At 32.4% G+C, this 24,120-nt stretch overlaps 1 protein-coding gene across 1 annotated transcript in view; it reads right to left on the bottom strand.

The window, feature by feature from the left end:
• LOC129743446 (lachesin-like) overlaps positions 1-24,120 on the bottom strand; it is a 190,664-nt gene that overhangs the window by 72,666 nt on the left and 93,878 nt on the right. The window contains exon 3 of the mRNA XM_055735483.1: positions 18,994-20,061. Coding sequence (XP_055591458.1) covers positions 18,994-19,057 — 64 coding nt within the window. The 5' untranslated portion in view covers positions 19,058-20,061. The remainder of the gene's footprint in view (positions 1-18,993; positions 20,062-24,120) is intronic.

The raw sequence follows: 24,120 nt of genomic DNA on the forward strand, positions 1-24,120 counted from the left end.
CACAAATCCTTTTAAATGAATCCAGATCTTATTTTTTACATGTTATTTTCACCAGCTTTGTGTTTCTAAACTGACTTTGATTGAATTTTCAATTTTTATTTCGAATCAAGAATCAAAGTAAACAAATTGCGATTTCCTGCAATTTGAACCCTTTATGAAGTTTAAACATTGATACTTTGAAATTAATTATAAAATTGAACTTAATCTGAATACAAACCTTGGATTTTAGTTCTAAGTCTGAATTCTACATTTTGAACCCAAACTCAAAACCTTAATCTAAATTCGAGATAGGACCTTAACCAGAAATCTTTTATTTGATTATCAATGTATAATTCTCGATATGATTTTTTTCCATTATTTTTTTTAAATAGAATTGTTAATGATGAAATTATGTCACATTTTTCAATTCTGTACTTACCTATGTTTCAACTTTGAATATAAATAATGATAAAAATTCCAGATCCAAATCTTAAAAATGGTTGGAAATTCAAATATTTTCTTTTCATTTTCCTGAACTATGAGCTTCGAATATAGAAAATTCCTCATATTTTAGATTGAAATGCAACACCAATGTTTGAATCAGGATTCTATACCAAAGATTATATAAATTGAAAATCAAGAACAATAGACATTTACTAGATATTTTTTAGCAAATATCCAGGCAATTTTATCCTTAAACCTTGCGAAATTAGGGCATATTGTTTCAAATTTTCCCAAAGACCCAGCCAATATGCAGGCCAATTTCGGAATTATTCCAAAGAAAAAAAACTATTGAATTCGAAACACATCAGCCGATTAAGAACCATATTCAAAATTTCCAAAAAATCGTTTTTGATTATTTTGACAAAATTTGTTCAGATAAAAAATATTTAGACGCAGGATACACAATTCTAATGACTCAATCGAAATTTTCGTTTGATTTTGCAAATAGAGTGATAAAATCTGGTCAAAGTCCGGACAATCTGGTAAGCTTAGTCTAACTTTAGAGGTATCCAATATTTGGGACCAAACTACTATCAACAAGTGAGAAATTTTCTGAAAAACTTTTGTAGAATTGTGGTCCTGGAATGAGATTTCGAGGTTTTGGAGTCGAGATTGTTACTCATGAATCATTTTAGTTGTTTATCGAAATTTGATGAGAAATTTCAAATTTTATGATTGTCATAAAAAAAACAGTTGGCATTTTTGGACCTTCATAGGGGGGGGGGTGTTAACCCCCAAAACCCCTCCCGTTTCTACGGCCATGATCATATGTAAGAAAATGATATTAGAAATCAATTTCCTTATTTATTGTGTATTTTTGGTATTGTTAATATTTCGGGCTGAATTTGAATTTCGACCCCACACCGCCCCCCTCTTCACAGGGTGCTTCGCACGGGCCTGGATGCAAACTTATTGCGGTCGATCAAATCGGGTTGACCGAGTGATGATGGCTGGTAAGTAATAATCATCTGGTAAGTAAAATAATCAAAATAATCAAAATTATTTTGTAGTCAAAATCACAATATCATCAAAATTATCCAAAATTCGAAAACTATTGATGTTGTTAACATTAAAATAAATAAGAAAATTCACAAAATAGCATCACGTTTTAAATTTCTTTTTCATTTCAAACGTTATCCATGTATTTTTTTCAAAACACATTCCTTGAATAAAAATAAGCAACATTAATCTTTAGCCATTTAGGATTTTTTAATTTAAAATTCTTCAGATTCCCAGAACTTCGGTAAACCACTTTCCATTTATATTTTTTCTTCTCCGTCTTAGACAAATCACGCATAATCAGAATGTGGATAAAGCAAAAAACCCTCCGTGGTCGCAGGACATCATCTTGACTCGAGCGACTGCTTACATGCCGGTCGGTCACTAATTTCATTACACGACTCTCGTTCCGGTTCACGTCCCGACGAGTGAACCTGGCAATCGATTTTATAGCCAGAGCACGATTTCAAATACCCACCCCCATACCTACTTCTTTTCCTGAATTGACCGTCCGTCGTCTCCGCACCCTTCCCAGTGACGACGACGGCGGGCCAAAAAGGGATCAATGCCAAGAAATCCTCGGTACGTTCGGTGGGAAGCGTAACTCCAATAAAATGACCGACCAACTATGGCTTCTTAATGTGTTTCGGTTATTGCCTTTGATGTCCGGTTGGTCGGGAGCTTCCGTTTCGTCCCCGTCTCGTCTCGGTTTGCGATGGGTAATAATACCTACTTGGCCCAACCCTCGTCAACCGTGAATGAGAACCGCCCGCCAACCTAGCGCTGACTGAGTCCCGGCTAATACCATCATAAATTTGGAGAAGTGCCCAGTGTGAATTTCGATCACCACGTTCCAAAACGTGGATTTTGACCGCCGTGCGTCATTGCCATTCAACCGGACCCGCACACGAATTGTCACCATGGGAGTGGTAAATCTTACCCAACAACCGAACAACCACCCTAGCGAACTGATGGGCTGACCAATTTGCGACTTTTATCGAAATTCAATTGGACAAGCTCTGTACCTGCTTGGTTGGAAGATGGATGAGACTAAAATGCTTACGTTTGACTTTTTGCCTCCCAATTTTGATGGAGACAGAGTCAGACCGATATTATCCTTTTCCCAGAAGTTAATATTTAAAAGAAATGGGCTTCTTTTACGTTATGGACTTTAATTTTTTTTTTATTATAAGGTATGGAAATTCCTCGTTGCCGATTAAGTAAGTACCGAATATGCTAATAGAACATTAAAAATAATGGTTTTAACTTTTAACAATTACGACATCCTGAATTTTTTATAATTTTCAATATTTTTGTCATTTTCAAAATTTTTAACAGTATAGAATTTTTTTTGTTCTTTTCAGTTTTTTTGACGTATTTGAAATTTTTGAATTCTATTTTCAATTTTTAACTTCCTCTTAATTTCTGACATTTTCTTAAACATCTCCAAAACGTTCGAAATAACAATTTTGACATTCTTGTCAATTTCACATTTTTGATGTTTAAGCATTTTTGAATTTTAAAAATTAAAAAAAAAATTAAAATTTTTAAAATTTTGAAAATTTTAAAAAATTTTAAAATTTTTAAAAATTTTGAAAATTTTAAAAATTTTGAAAAATTTTGAAATTATAGAAATTTTTTTAAAGTTTTCGCAATTTTTAAAATTTATGAAATTTTTGAAATTTTTGATATTTTTGAAATTTTTGAAATTTTTGAAATATTTGAAATTCTTGAAACTTTTGAAATTTTTGAATTTTTTAATATTGTTAAATTTTAAAAAAAAATTGAAATATTTGAAAAAATTGATATTTTTAAAACTAACGAACATTTTAAAATTTTTGAAGTTTTTGAAATTTTAAAAATTTTTGAAAAATTTAAATATTTCGAAATTTTTGAAATTAATGAAATTTTAAACATCTGTCGATTTTGAAATTTTTGGAATTTTTGAATTTTGGACATTTACGCCTTTGTTGGCATTTTTAACATTTTCGACTTTTCCATCAATTTTGTCATATTCGACATTTTTAACATTTTTGACATTTTTGACATTTTTGACATTTTTGACATTTTTGACATTTTTGACATTTTTGACATTTTTGACATTTTTGACATTTTTGACATTTTTGACATTTTTGACATTTTTGACATTTTTGACATTTTTGACATTTTTGACATTTTTGACATTTTTGACATTTTTGACATTTTTGACATTTTTGACATTTTTGACATTTTTGACATTTTTGACATTTTTGACATTTTTGACATTTTTGACATTTTTGACATTTTTGACATTTTTGACATTTTTGACATTTTTGACATTTTTGACATTTTTGACATTTTTGACATTTTTGACATTTTTGACATTTTTGACATTTTTGACATTTTTGACATTTTTGACATTTTTGACAATTTTGACATTTTTGATATTTTTGATATTTTTGACATTTTTGACATTTTTGACATTTTTGACATTTTTGACATTTTTGACATTTTTGACATTTTTGACATTTTTGACATTTTTGACATTTTTGACATTTTTGACATTTTTGACATTTTTGACATTTTTGACATTTTTGACATTTTTGACATTTTTGACATTTTTGACATTTTTGACATTTTTGACATTTTTGACATTTTTGACATTTTTGACATTTTTGACATTTTTGACATTTTTGACATTTTTGACATTTTTGACATTTTTGACATTTTTGACATTTTTGACATTTTTGACATTTTTGAGATTTTTGACATTTTTGACATTTTTGACATTTTTGACATTTTTGACATTTTTGACAATTTTGACATTTTTGACATTTTTGACAATTTTGACATTTTTGACATTTTTGACAATTTTGACAATTTTGACAATTTTGACAATTTTGACAATTTTGACAATTTTGACAATTTTGACAATTTTGACAATTTTGACAATTTTGACAATTTTGACAATTTTGACAATTTTGACAATTTTGACAATTTTGACAATTTTGACAATTTTCACAATTTTGACAATTTTGACAATTTTGACAATTTTGACAATTTTGACAATTTTGACAATTTTGACAATTTTGACAATTTTGACAATTTTGACAATTTTGACAATTTTGACAATTTTGACAATTTTGACAATTTTGACAATTTTGACAATTTTGACAATTTTGACAATTTTGACAATTTTGACAATTTTGACAATTTTGACAATTTTGACAATTTTGACAATTTTGACAATTTTGACAATTTTGACAATTTTGACAATTTTGACAATTTTGACAATTTTGACAATTTTGACAATTTTGACAATTTTGACAATTTTGACAATTTTGACAATTTTGACAATTTTGACAATTTGACAATTTTGACAATTTTGACAATTTTGACAATTTTGACAATTTTGACAATTTTGACAATTTTGACAATTTTGACAATTTTGACAATTTTGACAATTTTGACAATTTTGACAATTTTGACAATTTTGACAATTTTGACAATTTTGACAATTTTGACAATTTTGTCAATTTTGACAATTTTGACAATTTTGACAATTTTGACAATTTTGACATTTTTGACATTTTTGACAATTTTGACAATTTTGACAATTTTGACAATTTTGACAATTTTGACAATTTTGACAATTTTGACATTTTTGACAATTTTGACAATTTTGACAATTTTGACAATTTTGACAATTTTGACAATTTTGACAATTTTGACAATTTTGACAATTTTGACAATTTTGACAATTTTGACAATTTTGACAATTTTGACAATTTTGACAATTTTGACAATTTTGACAATTTTGACAATTTTGACAATTTTGACAATTTTGACAATTTTGACAATTTTGACAATTTTGACAATTTTGACAATTTTGACAATTTTGACAATTTGACAATTTTGACAATTTTGACAATTTTGACAATTTTGACAATTTTGACAATTTTGACAATTTTGACAATTTTGACAATTTTGACAATTTTGACAATTTTGACAATTTTGACAATTTCGACAATTTTGACCATTTTGACAATTTTGACAATTTTGACAATTTTGACAATTTTGACATTTTTGACATTTTTAACATTTTTGACATTTTTGACATTTTGGACATTTTTGACATCATTGACATCATTGACATTTTTGACATTTTTGACATTTTTGACATTTTAGACATTTTTGACATTTTTGACATTTTTGACATTTTTGACATTTTTGACATTTTTGACAATTTTGACAATTTTGACAATTTTGACAATTTTGACAATTTTGACAATTTTGACAATTTTGACAATTTTGACAATTTCGACAATTTTGACAATTTTGACAATTTTGACAATTTTGACAATTTTGACAATTTTGACAATTTTGACAATTTTGACAATTTTGACAATTTTGACAATTTTGACAATTTTGACAATTTTGACAATTTTGACAATTTTGACAATTTTGACAATTTTGACAATTTTGACAATTTTGACAATTTTGACAATTTTGACATTTTTGACATTTTGACAATTTTGACATTTTTGACATTTTTGACATTTTTGACAATTTTGACATTTTTGACATTTTTGACATTTTTGACATTTTTGACATTTTTGACATTTTTGACATTTTTGACATTTTTGACATTTTTGACATTTTTGACATTTTTGACATTTTTGACATTTTTGACATTTTTGACATTTTTGACATTTTTGACATTTTTGACATTTTTGACATTTTTGACATTTTTGACAATTTTGACAATTTTGACAATTTTGACAATTTTGACAATTTTGACAATTTTGACAATTTTGACAATTTTGACAATTTTGACAATTTTGACAATTTTGACAATTTTGACAATTTTGACAATTTTGACAATTTTGACAATTTTGACAATTTTGACAATTTTGACAATTTTGACAATTTTGACAATTTTGACAATTTTGACAATTTTGACAATTTTGACAATTTTGACAATTTTGACAATTTTGACAATTTTGACAATTTTGACAATTTTGACAATTTTGACAATTTTGACAATTTTGACAATTTTGACAATTTTGACAATTTTGACAATTTTGACAATTTTGACAATTTTGACAATTTTGACAATTTTGACAATTTTGACAATTTTGACAATTTTGACAATTTTGACAATTTTGACAATTTTGACAATTTTGACATTTTTGACATTTTGACAATTTTGACATTTTTGACATTTTTGACATTTTTGACATTTTTGACATTTTTGACAATTTTGACATTTTTGACATTTTTGACATTTTTGACATTTTTGACATTTTTGACATTTTTGACATTTTTGACATTTTTGACATTTTTGACATTTTTGACATTTTTGACAATTTTGACAATTTTAACAATTTTGACAATTTTGACAATTTGACAATTTTGACAATTTTGACAATAGTGACAATTTTGACAATTTTGACAATTTTGACAATTTTGACAATTTTGACAATTTTGACAATTTTGACAATTTTGACAATTTTGACAATTTTGACAATTTTGACAATTTTGACAATTTTGACAATTTTGACAATTTTGACAATTTTGACAATTTTGACCATTTTGACAATTTTGACAATTTTGACAATTTTGACAATTTTGACAATTTTGACAATTTTGACAATTTTGACAATTTTGACAATTTTGACAATTTTGACAATTTTGACAATTTTGACAATTTTGACAATTTGACAATTTTGACAATTTTGACAATTTTGACAATTTTGACAATTTTGACAATTTTGACAATTTTGACAATTTTGACAATTTTGACAATTTTGACAATTTTGACAATTTTGACAATTTTGACAATTTTGACAATTTTGACAATTTTGACAATTTTGACAATTTTGACAATTTTGACAATTTTGACAATTTTGACAATTTTGACAATTTTGACAATTTTGACAATTTTGACAATTTTGACAATTTTGACAATTTTGACAATTTTGACAATTTTGACAATTTTGACAATTTTGACAATTTTGACAATTTTGACAATTTTGACAATTTTGACAATTTTGACAATTTTGACAATTTTGACAATTTTGACAATTTTGACAATTTTGACAATTTTGACAATTTTGACAATTTTGACAATTTTGAAAATTTTGACAATTTTGACTATTTTGACAATTTTGACAATTGTGACATTTATGACATTTTTGATGTTTTTGACAATTTTGACAATTTTGACAATTTTGACAATTTTGACAATTTTGACAATTTTGACAATTTTGACAATTTTGACAATTTTGACAATTTTGACAATTTTGACAATTTTGACAATTTTGACAATTTTGACAATTTTGACAATTTTGACAATTTTGACAATTTTGACAATTTTGACAATTTTGACAATTTTGACAATTTTGACAATTTTGACAATTTTGACAATTTTGACAATTTTGACAATTTTGACAATTTTGACAATTTTGACAATTTTGACAATTTTGTCAATTTTGACAATTTTGACAATTTTGACATTTTTGACATTTTTGACAATTTTGACATTTTTGACATTTTTGACATTTTTGACATTTTTGACATTTTTGACATTTTTGACATCATTGACATCATTGACATTTTTGACATTTTTGACATTTTAGACATTTTTGACATTTTTGACATTTTTGACATTTTTGACATTTTTGACATTTTTGACATTTTTGACATTTTTGACATTTTTGACATTTTTGACATTTTTGACATTTTTGACATTTTTGACATTTTTGACATTTTTGACATTTTTGACATTTTTGACATTTTTGAAATTTTTGACAATTTTGACATTTTTGATATTTTTGACATTTTTGACATTTTTGACATTTTTGACATTTTTGACATTTTTGACATTTTTGACATTTTTGACATTTTTGACATTTTTGACATTTTTGACATTTTTGACATTTTTGACATTTTTGACATTTTTGACATTTTTGACATTTTTGACATTTTTGACATTTTTGACATTTTTGACATTTTTGACATTTTTGAAATTTTTGACAATTTTGACATTTTTGACAATTTTGAAATTTTGGACGATTTTTTAAATTTGGACGATTTTTTAAATTTTTACAATTTTGATAAAAACTTTCTTCGAAACAGATAAAAACTATAATCATGTATCTGTTAACGAAGAAAAACTTCTTCGAAGTTTAATAATTTCGGACCCGGCGGTTTGAAACATGTTTTTCTTTTCTCCACCTTCAACAGAATAATCTGCAGGAAGAAAAATCATATTATATTTTGGCCCACGGGCAGCTTTTGTTTTGATCGCAAAGTTTTTTTGTGCTGCTTATCCTTTGAAGAATATAATAATAAACCGGGCTGTAGTTGGTAAACATTCGTTCAAACCGTTGCTTTTTATTCTCTTCCCACGAATCTCCACTTCGGTTTGGCTCTGCAGATTTCCGTGTCCGGGTCGATGTTCATCTCGTCGTTCGTCTTGCGGGAAAATGGTAGAAAAAAACGAAATCATCAAGCCGGTACCAAAGAATGGAGGAAAAATCAGGAGCATTCTGCCTGCAGGCTGCTGGACAAAGGAAAGTTTTGTCTTCAGAATATAACCTCCCAAGATTTAATGAATAGCCGGCAGGTGAACGCGTGACAAGAAACTATAACAGTATTTAAAGGAAATTTATATGCTTGCAGTTTTTTTCCGGTTGAAGATCAAATTAAATTTCCTATGAAGTTGTGGTTTTTGTGAAAAAAAAATCCATAAGAAAACAACCCAAGGGATGTTTAACCATGCGAAACTTAGAACTTAGCACACTGAACTACAAAAACTATAATTCTGACGATACGACTTGAGGAAAAAGTTTCTTGTCAAAACTGCTGTCGGCTCTTTCCAATCCAGAGAAGATGCAGAAAATTATATCACATTATCCACTTTCGTGTCGTGTCACCTGAAAGCACTTACATAAACCATAAGTAGTTCCATTCAGCCAAGATTTTCCCTAAGCTAAGGAAGGAGTATTTTTAGCATCATCAAGTGTGACAATGATTGTCACCAAGAGAGGCATAACTGACGAAGCTTCTCGCCCATTCCAGCATAAACCTAAGTCTCTAACAAGGGTTGACGGGCTTAAGTGGGACATCATTTGTTCCTGTTTCTGGGCTAAGCTGTTCCAGTTAGTGTTCACCAAATGGGATCCATTTTGCTGTTGCTGCTGCTGATGAAAGGCGATAACGGAGAAGATGGAAGAAGTTCCCAAACGATGAAAAAATCCCGGTAAAATTGCAAGCAAAGTGCAGTTTCCTTCACCCATTATTCCACCTTTTAGCAGCAACAATGGATCTCTCGTCGGGTTGGAACAATAATGGCGCATAACAATTTCCGCGTGACTTTTTTTTCTGTCCCATTGTTGAGGGATGTTTTTTTTATTCATTCATTCACCATATTCTAATGGGTGCCAGAATAGGAGCAGCAGCACAGGTAAGTTTCACGAAAAGTTCAACTGACATGTTGAACCAAGTCCTTTTCATATTACTTTGGAACAAAAGTCGAAGATTTTTCTACCAATTTCTTTTGTTTTGAGAAGTATACCATTTGTTTAATTTCGCTAAAATTCTACAATAAGTCAGAATTATTCTTATCACGTTTGAATTTGTCTTCGAAAAACCTGTATCTAGCAAGACTGATCAAAATTATCGATAAAAAATTTCATTATTTTCACTGTGGTACGATCTACAAACCATTCATTACCTCCTCAAAGGACTAGGAACAATTAGTTCTAACTTATTGAATGAAACCCGTTCAGTGATTTGAAGAATTACCAAATTACCAAATTATTTTGGAAAAAAGCTACATTTTTATTGTTTAGTTTTGAATCATTCAATAAGAAGAGCAACATCTAACCTTGCCACAAGCGGAAAACGTCAAAAAAACCTTCACTGATTTACCAACCAACTTACACAAGGTAGTGGAAAAATCGCTAACAGAGCAAAAATATCTCATTCCGAGAGCCAGATAATCTCGTTGAGGTGGTATATTATTTATCATCGGTTTTCCTTGGGATTTTTCCTTAGGATGTTTCTTTTTCCCGGCTGGCCCGGAATTCGCAAGGAGATGCTACTGGGTTCATTGGATATCCTGGTGAATGCAGGCTGATTGTGAAATATTTTCTTCCCTCGCAGTGCTTCCAAAAAAGTAAAAAAAAAAAAAACTAAACAAACACAAAAGATGCAGTTTTGACATCTCTTTTTAATTAGTCCAGAATTTTCGATTTAAGGAGCCAAAAAAAACCGATGCGTCCCGTTGCGATGTTTAACGAAGTGTTTAAAAAAACTTATACTTTTGGCTCATTATCACAATACTTCTTTAAAATTTGAAAATATTTGCTCACTATTTTGTTCAATAGCTCAACAGACCTATTGAAAAAAGGCAAAATTTATAGAGTTATCAACCGTTTTTGTATTATATAATACTAGCTGACCCGTTTTATCTTTAACAAAAAAAACCGTTGGAAAATTTTGACCTTCATCTAGACGACTTTAACTTCTACGTGCTCGCGAATCAATTTTTATTAAAATCATCATTAAAATGTTTGAGAGTCCCTTTTCAATTTGATTTTGTATGAGAGCCCCCCTTCCAAAAAAAGTGAGATTCTTGAGGCTTATATACAAAGATGGCGATTACCATCTATGAGCCGAAAACCCCCGGATACGAACTTTCCCCTTATTCCGACCTTCTTTTACACGTGCTGGTGTTAAAATGAAAACGCTCCCATTCTAGTATATTTACAAGATAGAAAAAGGAGATGATTTTATATAGGAGCCTCCCTTCCATTAATATTGCAAAGTTATAACCTAGTTCTTCGTGAACTATGAAACCGTTTTAATAATAAAAAATGTACAGTACAAAATAGGCTAAAACTGTCAATAAAACTTCGAGAACAAATCTAGCTTAAGTCAATGTTCACATTCCGAAAACGTGTGGACATTTTAAATTGATTTCTAACAAATATTTTCTAGATATTTGTAAGTTTAATGTCATTATTTCTTTTTTCAAGGACTTGATGACCCATTTCGGTGTTTTCAGATAAAAATTGCAATACAAAAAGTTTAGATGGAGACGTAACTTTTAACACTTCGAAAAAGGAGGGGGGGAAGGGGTTAATCGGATGAATCATCCAATAGGATGAAAATCTCTGATAATAGAAAAATCACATTGAAAAGCTCGTTTTCGATTTTTTTATGTTGAGCATTTTAACTAAAATTAGAAAACACTTTCTTGAAAATTTGGTAAAATTTCCGTTGAAATATGACAAAGTTACATATTGTGAATATAAAAAATTGCCTCACAGCACTAGTTCGAACACCATTACTTTAAACTTTAGTAACGGACACTTTTGAGGCTAATATGGCAGCAAAATATCTTAATTTTGTGCATCAATTTTTAGATCAACTATTGTATTTCTTATACAAATGACTTCATAAATTCATTCACTTCATCTATATATATAAAAAGCAATTATCTGTATGTTTGTTTGTTTGTTTGTTTGTTTGTTTGTTTGTTTGTTTGTTTGTTTGTCCTCTATAGACTCAGCCGTCTTAAGAGCTAGAGATCTGAAATTTGGCATGGATGCTCATTAGGACCAGGAATGATGAAAAATGTTTTTAGATTATTGGACGACCCCTCCTGAAGGGGGCCTTCCATACAAGACAAATATTGTTTTCACGTTATTGACGTTATTTTCCGTCGGATTGTGATGAAAATTTGCACATGAGTGTTTTGAGAGACGAGCAATCGATTACAGTTATCAAATTTAGGGTCAGGGATCGGCCAAAGGAGTCGTCCATATTCACTGATTAATGTTTTTGCGATATTGGTGTTATTATACACCGGATTGTGATGAAAATTTGCACATGAGTGTTTTGAAAGACGAGCAATCGATTTCAAGTTTCGAATTGCGGATCAGAAGTCGGCTGAAGGAGTCATCCATACCCAACTTTAGTGTTTTTTGCGATTTTGACGTTATTCTACATTGGATTGAGATGAAAATATCCGCATAGGAGTTTTGAAGGACGCTCTTTTGCATTCAGGTTTCAAATCTTAAATCTGGGGTCGGCAAAAGGGGTTTTTATCTGTTCACTGTTTTTACGATATTCTCTTGATTGAGCATAGAATTGTAATGAAAATTGGCACATGGGAGTTTAACAGAAAAGATAATTGATTTCAGGTGTCAAGTTTTGAATCGTGGTCAAAAAAAGGCCGTCCATGTTAGTTGCTCACTGTTTTCGCGATATTGTCGTGATCACGCATCGGATTGAGATGAAAATGTTCAGATGAGGGTTATAAACTATTAGCAATTGACTCCAGGTAGCATTTCCGTGTCAAGGGTCGGCGAAAGGGGCGTCTATATTCACTGATCACTGTTTTCAAGTTCCTGACGTTATTTTACATATAATTTTGAAAGAAAAAATGGCACAAGGGAGTTTTGAGGAACGTAAAATTGGTTTCAATTATCGAAATTCGGGCCATGGGACAGAAAAAGAGGGTTTCATTGAAAGTTCAGTGTTTTGTGCAATAATTTTGTTGGAGGCAGTTAATTGATACCAATTTAAGTGTGAAGGTCAAGCAAAAGAGTCGTGCACACAAACAAATAGTACATGTTTCTGCCATAATGTCTAGATTTTGCAACCGATCGAGAAAAAAACACTTTCACATAAATTTTAATTTGAATTTCAAGTAATAGTAATAGTAGCGACTTAAAACACTGTTGAATTTTTTCCCCAAAATTGTCGAAAGAATGTTTCGAATTCATTTTTTAAACTCATTTTGACGTACCAATGATTTAAAGCGAAACGAAGTTCGTACGGGATCAGCTAGTAATTCATAAAAAATATTCCATATTAGACTATGAGTTCACAAGATAATGTGAAAAATCACTGGTGCTTAGCCTGGTTCCAATTATCCATTTTTTGTGAAAAGAAGTTTGATTACTATCCTGTGCGGAACATAAATTTGATATGTCATCACATATCAAATTTTTGTTAATGCTTCTAAATAAGTTTTCGCTCATTTTCACCATTTTTCATTTCATCTAACGTTCTATCCATCTATAAAAAATTTCATCATCTTTAGATGTCCCTACTCAAAAGGACATCACTTTTCACCGATAAGGCCAGTATTAAAGTAACGATCCTGTTTAAGTGTAAATTTAAGTTATTTTGGTTTCTGATGGTCGGTTTTAAACACATCCAAATGATATTGTGATATGCAGATAAAAATAAAAAAAATCATCAAAGCGTAACGAACATTTTCCTTAATGTTGACACTCAAAAATCAGAAATAATTCAGGCCATAACTTTATTAGAACAATTAGAAAGATAATGCGATTTTCAACCTCTCCATTGGTGTATAAAACATAAAAATGGTGTATAAAACATAGTAATTTAATAAACTCAATGAAAATTTACAGGTGAATAGAGACATGAATGTTTATTGAGTGCTTCGAAACTGCCCAACATAGAAAATGCGCTCATTTTAGTTTCTATATCATTAACAAAACGAATCGGTGCATCGTTTATCGCTATGAAGATATTTTTTTTGGTATTTCAAGTAATCACCTTTTTTCATTACCCACGCTTATGCATATTCGAAGAAATGTTGATGCTGAAAGCCCAATTCTTCTATGATCTTTTCTCTGATTTTCTCCAGTTTCACATTGGCCCTTATTCTGCGCCACGCGTGACGTGACGATTGTCAGCTCACCTCGGAGTCACCGTGAGTTTATTCCCGGAGTCGATGTGGGTAAAGTGACAGCGGTGAGTAACTGAATGAACACATCTGTCAAAATGGTAGAATTCGTTCTTAATTGATTTGTTTTCGTTCACGCTTCGAATTTTCCAAACTGATTTTTAAAGCTGGTAGTGAGAATTCCGATTCGTAAAAGGTCACCAATGAGTCATAAGGTGACAGCAACTTAAGAGAAAAAACAAGCATTTTTGTGTGTCCTAAGTGGAGAAAGCTGAAACCGGAAACTCCAACTAGAAGGTAAAAAATAACAATCGACAGCTGCTGCTGCTGCTACCAACCGGTGTCCAACAGACGAATTCAAGTGAGTAAGGTGATTTTTTGTGTACTGCTTGGCCAGAATAGCTTTCGATTTATGTCATTTGACAAGATAGAAGCGATTCATTTGTTTTTTCTTGTTTTCATTTAGTGCTGTCGATCTAGGTGCTTTCCCCGAGGTTACCACCGTGACATGCCGGAAATCATAATCCCACAGCCCAGTCGCCAATAGATCATAGGAATTATGGAATGCCGAGCACTATTATCGAAGTCAACAAGGCTGCAGTAGCATCATTTATTTTCATTTCTTTTCTTAGTCGTCTCCACCTGAAAGGTACCGACAATTGTCACCTAGAATCGTAAAGGTATGAGCCAATGAGATGTTATAAAAAAAACTTATCGGTAACAAACAGTTTGGAATTTCATTCAGCCAATTTTAGCAGAAATCCCTTAAAAATCGCTCAACTCCAAACCGTTTATAAAAAGAAATTTTCATCGTTTACAAATTGATAGATAATTGAAAGCTTTAAAACATGCTAACAACTAACAACACCGCTTTACTGTAATTATACTCGTAGTTTCATGTCATTTCTATCTCGTCTTCACCTGAAAACGTACCGACAAATGTCACCTAAAATCGTCACCCGAATGCGACGATTCTCACCCACGCGTGACTACGAGAATAGGGTAAGAACTCACAAAGTTCATCCGAAGTGACAATCCTCACCTAAACCGACTACAAGAATAGAATGACTTTGGTGACTCGACTATCATCACGTCACGCGCGGCGCAGAATAAGGGCCATTATCCACAATCTTGGTGATAATCTCTTTAAACAAAGACCCCACGATTAATGGCCCAAGGAATGATTTGTTAAAATGTGTCACAGTTCGAAGCAGTTTAAACTCATTTTCACCCACAATAATGTTGACAGAATTTTTCACAATAAATCATATTTGTAGACATGTCATATTACGGATATTCGGAGTGATGACAAACAACACTTGTCACGTTATGAAATTTTTCATTTTAATATTTTTCAATTAACAACCGTATTTAAAGGTATAAAGCACACACCTTCATTTTTCATTTTAAAATTTTGGCAATTTTGGCGTGCTATACACTGTTAAGTACTTTTTTTTCAATTTATTCAACCTTCCAAAACTGTTCGGGTAAATATGACACAAATCGCACATTCAGATCATCATTCACATTCATTCCAATATATTGATAACTGAGATTTTTGAGAGACCAAGTATGTTCAATGAAAGTTATCATCAAATTAACGACAGAAAAACAAAAATAATTGTCTAAAAATCGGTTCATTGAAGAACGAGATACATCGATGCAAAGCCGAAATTAAATGTCATTCAATTAGGTCAGATTTTTTTTACCGTAAAATCCGGGGTTGCAAAAAAAAATTTCATCGGACCCCAACATACTTAATACTTATACATCATTGGATAGATTAATTCTTGACAATTCCAAAGATCAAGGAATAACTTAAATACAGCAAAGCTGCCAGAAATTATTTAAAATATAAAAGTATTATTGTTTACGGGACTTTTTTTTAATTTGAAAGCAACTATAGATAACCTAGTGAAACATAACTACTTCATTTTTGAATATTGAGAAACAAGAATAAATTACCTACTCAATGAGTCTAATATCATCAAAAAAAGGTTAATATTTGCAACCAAGGAAACGAAAAAAACTACAGGTCACATTTTCCTGAAACGGATGTTTTGGGAACAGTTTTCTAGGGTTAAGCAACCTAAAGAAAATTTAATTTATATTTGCTTTTACTTAATCAAGAAATGTTTGTACCTGACAGCATAAAAAATAATGTGTGTATTGCTTGATATTTGAGTCACAATAATTTATCCTGTGCGTATAATGATTCGCCTCTATGTCTCTATTCACCCATTTTACGGTATTTTGAAGTCGCGAAAATGAATAAAATTTTAAATTTAGGGAAAATATAAAGGTGTTAGGCACAAACTGTCAGATAATAATAGAAAAAATCCCTTATTAGAGGAATAATGTGAGAGAAGAAAGTACCTTTCTGGAAAATCGCTAATATTTCCATGTATTTGGAAATTATAAAAATTGTCATTCAAGGTCTATTTACTATGAAGAAATGTCTCTTATCTATCCTAACTGGGTTTAATTCCTATAAAAAAGAAAAAAAAAACTATCCTAACCTGTCCTATCCTATCTATATACTATATACTAGTCGCAGCCCATGACGTAGAGGATAGTCTTCAAGTCCTCTAAGCTAACGCTGATGAGATCGAATCCTGGTCACGGCATACATTGTACACTTTCTGCGGGTTTGTGGTTTTAGCGTGTGTAAGATGCGAGCTATCATATCCTGGGTTCGTTTATCCTTTTGAACTCTCAACGGATTTTTTTTCAGAGATTTTCATCCTATTGGATGATTCATGAAAAAGTTTTCAAGTTGTACAAATTCTCAAAGTCTTATAAGTCTCTGAATTTTGGGAATTGATTTGGATGTAGTGGATTTTTCTACTGATAAATCGCTATCGCTATAATCTAAAAGCTGATGGTCTTGGGTGTTTGACTAAAGTCAGTTTAAAATGTTCTTAAAGTAAGATCTCTAATTCTTAGACTAAACCTCAAAATAAGTTCAGTCTATTTTAACATTTAAGATGAACAAGCGAAATGCTTCTTTAATTCGAATTAAATGAAATTGAAAAATATCAAAAAATTGGAGATAACTGTTTTTATCGGCAATCAGCAGGAAGCAAAAAAAATATCTTCTTTTTCATGTTTTTTTTTGTCATTTTCCAATAAGACGTTAATTGCTTCAGATACATCCAATGAGGCAGTTTTCTATAATTGACCCGTAAGATAACGTCAAAGAAATGTAATTGTCTGACCCGACTCGCTATCGATAATCCGAACTTCATTTTCGTATGATAAATAGTATTGTTGAAATATCTAAATGTATTCATGATAGAAAAATTTAATATGAATGCATTTTTGCTACAGACTCAATAGTGACATTTTACTAATCTGATTTTCTTTGAACCGTAAATGACAATTCAAAACAAATATTTAAAGAGGGTTTTTTTTTAAATTGGTTGAAAATTGAATAAGTTCTGATAGTTTTTTTAAACAGTCATGTTTGCATTTTTGATTGATTTTACGAGCCGCAGTGTTCTTATTATAGTATTTTTAGTATAGAAAGAACGATAAATCTCACTCACTGCAAGCTAAAATGAGCTAGCTTACCAAAAGGTTTCATGCCAAATTTCAGCAAGATCTGACCATGTAGAGGAGTCTCAAGCTTGAATGGGATTTTAAGATATTTTGATCCAGAGGAGCCTAAAACTTTTTTTATTCATTGATTGATTGCTTTTTGTGAAAAATTTTCTTTAAGCTTAAAATAGGATGAATATTTTATCAGAAGACTGCAACACAATTGGATTTAATTTAAAAAAGTGAAGGATTTATTTTGGTCGCAAATTATTGTCTTAAGCGCAATACGTAAAATGTACTCACGCGTAATGTTACTAATGTATCTCTTTAGATTTCTGTGCGTATAACGTTAAACAAACATTTAAAATAAGTATTCTAAAAAAAAGCTCAGCGTTCATCACTGCTTTTAAAATATGGAACTAATTATTTCACATTCTACTCGTGAATTGACATATCAGAATGAATATTTTTATTATACCAAACTTTTTCATGTTAAAAATATTTCGAAGTGATGAGAAAGATACATTTTTAAAAAAAATTTCAACCAATGTTTGCAAAACTCAAATAAAAAGTTTGTTGAAATTTTGTTAGCTAACAGCATAGTTGTTAGGCTTCTAAAATATTTTATTTTTATAATACCTGCCAGTTTCAAAGTAATGCTTAGGAATGAAGTCATCCCAGGGATCAAGTTTCCTTATTTTCCCTTAATGTTTTTTTTTTTTTTGAAAGACGATTAAACAATTCATTTGAAATTGAAGGACTAAAAAAAAAATTAAAAATTCCTTAAAATTATTGGTAATAATATTAAACAAACAAACATCGTATGAATAAGATTCCTTTGCTTTTTTTAAAAAAAAAAAAAAGGAAAACATTCTGATAAACACGATGTTCCTTTCCTTATGTACATATGTTTAATAAAGTCTAACCTTAAGTCTGAAAAAGCAATTAAATCACTAGATTATTCAAAATCATTTCAAAACTGTAAGTAAACTTTTTATAAACATTCATTAAAATAAATTTGATCCATTGTGTATAGATATTTCATGCCTTCCAAATGGACCAAACATACTCTCATAGCCAAGACTTGCATTTATTATCCAACAAGACAAACCACCTTGAGTTTAGAACATGAGCCGATAAACTTTTATTTCTGCTATAAAGAATTTGTTCACCAAAAACTCTTGACAATTCTCTGGATGAGAAAGGTCGTAAAAATTATTAAAAAAAGAGAGAAGAAACCCTTAACGTATTCTTACCGTAAGCCGTTTCCTGGGCGAAGAAGAGAAAAAATAGTAAAATATGACACACATATCCGGCCATTATTTTCCACCTTTAGTGTTTGAGTTGTTGTGTGTGCTTAACTTTCTGGCTGGTTTGAAGGAACTAGCTCAGCTCCAGAGCGTCCTTCTTTCTTTCGGGTTGTTCGTTCGTTCGGTTTGGCTGGGTAAATAATCCTCCCAGAGGCAATATCTTGCCTTCACACTGACTTCTCTGTGGAAACTGTTTTGTGCTTCTTGTTTCTTCCTTTTCTGTTCTTCCCCCCGGGGGGAACAGCTTCTTCCGGTGTGTCTATGCTTCTTCCCTACTTCTAGAACTGTTGCTCCTTTCTTCTTCCGGCTTGCGATACTGCACTCAAACCTCCTTTTTGTCGTTTTTGAGGATGTTCCAATGTACTTTTGCAGCACCAGCAGCTACAAACCACGATTATTGTGAGTGTGCGGTTATTGTTATGATATTTTTCACTAAACTACTGAGTCGGGCAACAACCAACAGATGGCGGCACACGGAGACACACAAATTTTCCGTCAGTTTCTGGCCTGGGACCAAATTCACACAATGCACGATGACACAGAACTCGCGCGCGCCACTTTTGCTCGTCTTTTGCCTGGCACCTGTATTGCTGAAGCGCCTGAAATTCTGCACCCTGGCAACTTCCAGCGATTGTCGTGGCTTTTTTGCCGGTTGCCTATCTTCAGGAAGTTTGAAACTACCGAGGCCTTCCCATAAGACTTTGGACCACCGGCACTAGGAGTGCCATAAAATTCACTCTTTTCCAAGAACCCTCAGTTAGAAGATTCTTACAGCGACTGCAATTTGGGAAGCAAAGCACACTTCCAACAAGAACGGCACCGATACTCTCTCTTATACACACGCCGTGGCCGGGAACCAAACTGTTTTTATTTATTATTATAATTTTCCCTTTCGTGCAATTTTTCCACTTTCCTGGAAATTTAGTTCTGCATGCCAGCACTACTGTGAGTCCCAATCGGGGATAGCTTTTGAGAAGTCGCCCAATTTAATATGTCACACCGAGGGGTTGCGCTCTGTGGAGAGGAAAATGAAAATATGGTTAGAGTCATGTGAGGCTGCTGTTAAATTTTTAATTATAAGAATTTTACTCGCTCTAGTAAGTTTGAGGGTAAACCTCCGAGGAAAACAGGGTGTAATTTTTTGTTATAAATTGCTGCATCAAACTCTTCTCAGTGATATTGTTTTAAAGCACAACATAAGTCAACGATCTTAAAAATACTGGAGAATAATTTTGACTACAAATTTGAACCAGATGCACGCCTTTATTTAAGCCCGCACATGAAGCAATACGTATTTCCAAAGTAAATTTACTCTAATGAATTGCATTTGAACCCGGTTAGCTCAGCATATTGATGTTTAACCCAAACCAAATGCAAACAAACCACACAATACAGTAGTTTGCTCGAAACAAATAAAATGAGTTGGTTCAATCGATTTACAGAGTTCTAAACATTTTCGAAACAAAACATAGAAAAAATTGAAATATGTTTCAATAAATGTTAAAATATTCAAATAGTACTTAGAAATCAAAAAATAAACCGAATTTACAGAAGAAGGAAAAAAAAAGTTGAATCGTTCCCAGCCCCAAAATATGTCTCGTAAACAGTATCGCAGCAGTGAACTTGTAACTAACCATTTGCAAAAATAAATAACTGTTTCGAGTGCATTTGCCCTTTTATGATCCGGGAACGGGCTGCCGAGAAACAAAGCCATTGCGGGCAAAAGTCCAACGAAACAAAAGAATGAATGAAAACAATCGACTGCAACCTGCAAATATAAACCACAATGAACTGCTGCAGCCTGCCTGTTTGCACTTGCAGTAGGAACGGTGCATTACGATAGCCCCCGAATAACTACTTTTACTGCTGCTGCCTTGGCTGTTGGGCCAACAACATTTTTTGTAAGTTACAATTGACTTTAAAAAATCACCTCCACCATAAATCACTGTTAGATACGCAGCATAGTAAATGTTGGGAAGCGCTGGTAGCAATACGGAAAGAACAATGCAATATCATGGACCAAACTAGGAAATCGTTATGATAAATTCATAATTGCTAAAGTCATACGACAAAAAGTAACGTAACAAAAGTTGCTGCCTTCAATTTTCATACAAAAATTAAAAAAAAAGGTTTGAAATAAGCTTTTTGAAATGGAATTGATATAAAAAATTTTGAACTCATACTCCAGAAACAAAGAAATATATTTGGTCTCCACTTCTCAAAAGATATTAAATAGCCTCAACTGTAATGAAGAAGGACTTTCTCCAATAACCCAAAAAAAAATTAAATTCATCCGATTGGTAAATGGAAACAAACAGGAGAGCAAGACCATGGGGGAAGGTACGTAGCCGGCCTAGCCAATGACATAGAGAAGCTACTCCCAACGATGAGTGAAGTTAAGGAAGCTGAATAGCAGCAAGTCGGTTGGGAAGAATGGCATCGCAGCTGAACTCATCTAAAAAGGCCCGAACAAGTTTGACAATAGCCTACACCTGTTGATGATATGAATCTGTAACACAGAACAGCTACCGGAGGAGTACAAGGTGAAGGTAATATGCCCCATCTACAAGAGGGTGACTTTGAGAACTACCGAGCGATCGCAGTCCTCAATTCCGCCTTCAAAGTGTTGTCCCGAATCCTACTACGTCACCTAACGCCACAAGCAAACAGATTCGTGGGAAGTCATCAGGCCGGTTTCATGGAGGGACGGTCTACGACGGACCAGAAATTGTGGCAAATCCTCCCGAATTGCCGTCCTTATGCACCATCTATGCATCAACTTCAAAGCCGCTTACGACACGATCGACCGTGACGGGCTATGGAAAATCATGGACAAGAACCAAACAATACCAAACTGATCAAGACGACAATGGATGGAACGCAGTGCTGTGAGCCGGTTTTGAGTGAATTGTCGAGTTCATTCGAATCACGCAACACGAATTTCACACATTTTGCGATTTAAAAGAATAATTCAAAACTGCCTGTGAAAACTATCGTGGGGTAGCATCTCTCTCTGCTGTTCCCACATTGCTCGAAAGCATAATTTACAATCAAATTTACCCATGGTCAGAAAGATAGATGTCAGACTCTCAGCTCGGCTTTTTGAAAAAGCGTTCAACAGTGACGAATTTGGCGGAATTTGTTTCTCAAACGACTCAATGGAAGATCCAGGGATCACAAGTCGATACCACATTCACCAACATGTCAAAGGCTTTTGAACTCTCCTGTCAGCTCTATGTCAAAATGGAAATAGGTACTGGTACTTGTCTGTAGTGGATTCGTTCATACCTAACAGAAAGAGTCTAGTTTATGAAACTTGGTAATGCGAGATCTAGCGTATTCTCGGTTAACAGTGGTGTACCGCAAGGGTCACTTGGGACCCCTTCTTTACATCACTGTTTTGAAATACGCAGATGATCTGAAGATGTTCCTTCCAGTTCGAACCCCTAAGGATTGCTAGACTCTGCAAAACGCACTATACAGGTTTTCTGAGTGATGCAGCGCTGTAGCGTGATAACCTTTTATCGGAAGTAACATCGTACATGAATATCGTTTCGAAAACAGCAGTATCATTGCTAGAAAATCGTCGGTAAAGAAAGTAGACATTAAGTTGAATGCGGAGCTGAGTTTTTGAAAACATATCGAACAAGTCGTTGCCAAAGAAAACTCCATGTACAGAATGGTAAGTAGAATTTGTCACGACCTGGACAATCCTTACATCGTTATTTCGAATTATGTTGGTCTTATCCGAACTGCCATCGATAATGCCAGTATAGTATGGCAGCCATACTACAATCACTGCTACAATGTTCATTAAAACAGAATGAAACGAGTCCAACATGGATTTCTGAGATACGCCCTAAGGAACCATGGTTGGCATGACGAAATGCCGGAATATCTAGCCTTATGTATGCTGCTAGGATTGGTTTTCTAGAAAGCATAAGCATAAAGACCGTTCCAGCTAACAAACCGAATATGGAACTACTGATGTAATTAAGCTAGAAATGTCCAGAGAACAATTCCAAAATAGATTAAATCGGCGTATTCTTAAATATTTTGTAAAGACTAGTAAAGATCCAGGACTGAAGCCTACGAAGAAATAAACGAATAAATAAATAAAAGAAAAATAAAAATGACGGTCATTTTTACCAGTTGTCGTCTACGGGCACGAGATATGGATATTCGATATGGATATGGATATTGGACGAGATACGAAAATATGGAAGATCTACGAACACTCGGAGGATTCGAGTAACGAGTCTTAAGAACCATCATTGATTGGCGGCATGAGGGAAAACGGAGTTAGAAATTGATATTGAACCACAGTTTGCGCGACTCTACGGCAAATCCAGTATCCAGAAGGTGGCGAAAGCTGGACGAATACGCTGGGCAGGACATGTTGCGCGAATGTCGGACGACTGCCCTGCAAAACAAGTGTTCGCTACGAATCCGGTAGGAACGAGACGAAAAGAGGCGCAACGAGCGAGATGTTTAGACCAAGTTGAGCGTGTGAAATTTAAGGAATTATGTGCATCTAGTTATTTCGTGAGACGGGAAACTAGAAAAAAAAAATGAGTAAAATATAATCAGAATTATTTAATATGTGATGTCTACTACTCGTGATCCAGATGAAGATAATGGCTAACATCCTGATGGAATCTGCGTGTTCCCAATACCCTCTGCAGGATAATAGGAAGCTTCTTCGAAAATCGAGTCCTGACTTACGAAACCGAAACTGGGTTACGATATACTGCCCTAACAACGGGTGTTCCACAGGGTTCCATACTCGGATCTGTGCTTTGGAATGCCATGTATAATGAGGTGTTAACGCTGAAACTACAAGCTGGCGTGCAGATAGTCGGATTATCATGCTCATGATTACCGGTGAAACAACCGAGGTGGTAGTTATTTGTTTATTTTCATCAACAGATCACATATTGATCCAAATGATAGGTTAAAAATTGAAGACGGACAACAATTACACAGAATTTACCCTATACTATACTTAAAGCACTAAAGATTCTTCTTCGGAATAATTCCCTCGAAACGTCAAAATCAAAATGATCGGAGAAG

Source organism: Uranotaenia lowii, chromosome 2 (assembly GCF_029784155.1).
Source record: "Uranotaenia lowii strain MFRU-FL chromosome 2, ASM2978415v1, whole genome shotgun sequence".
Taxonomy (NCBI): domain Eukaryota; kingdom Metazoa; phylum Arthropoda; class Insecta; order Diptera; family Culicidae; genus Uranotaenia; species Uranotaenia lowii.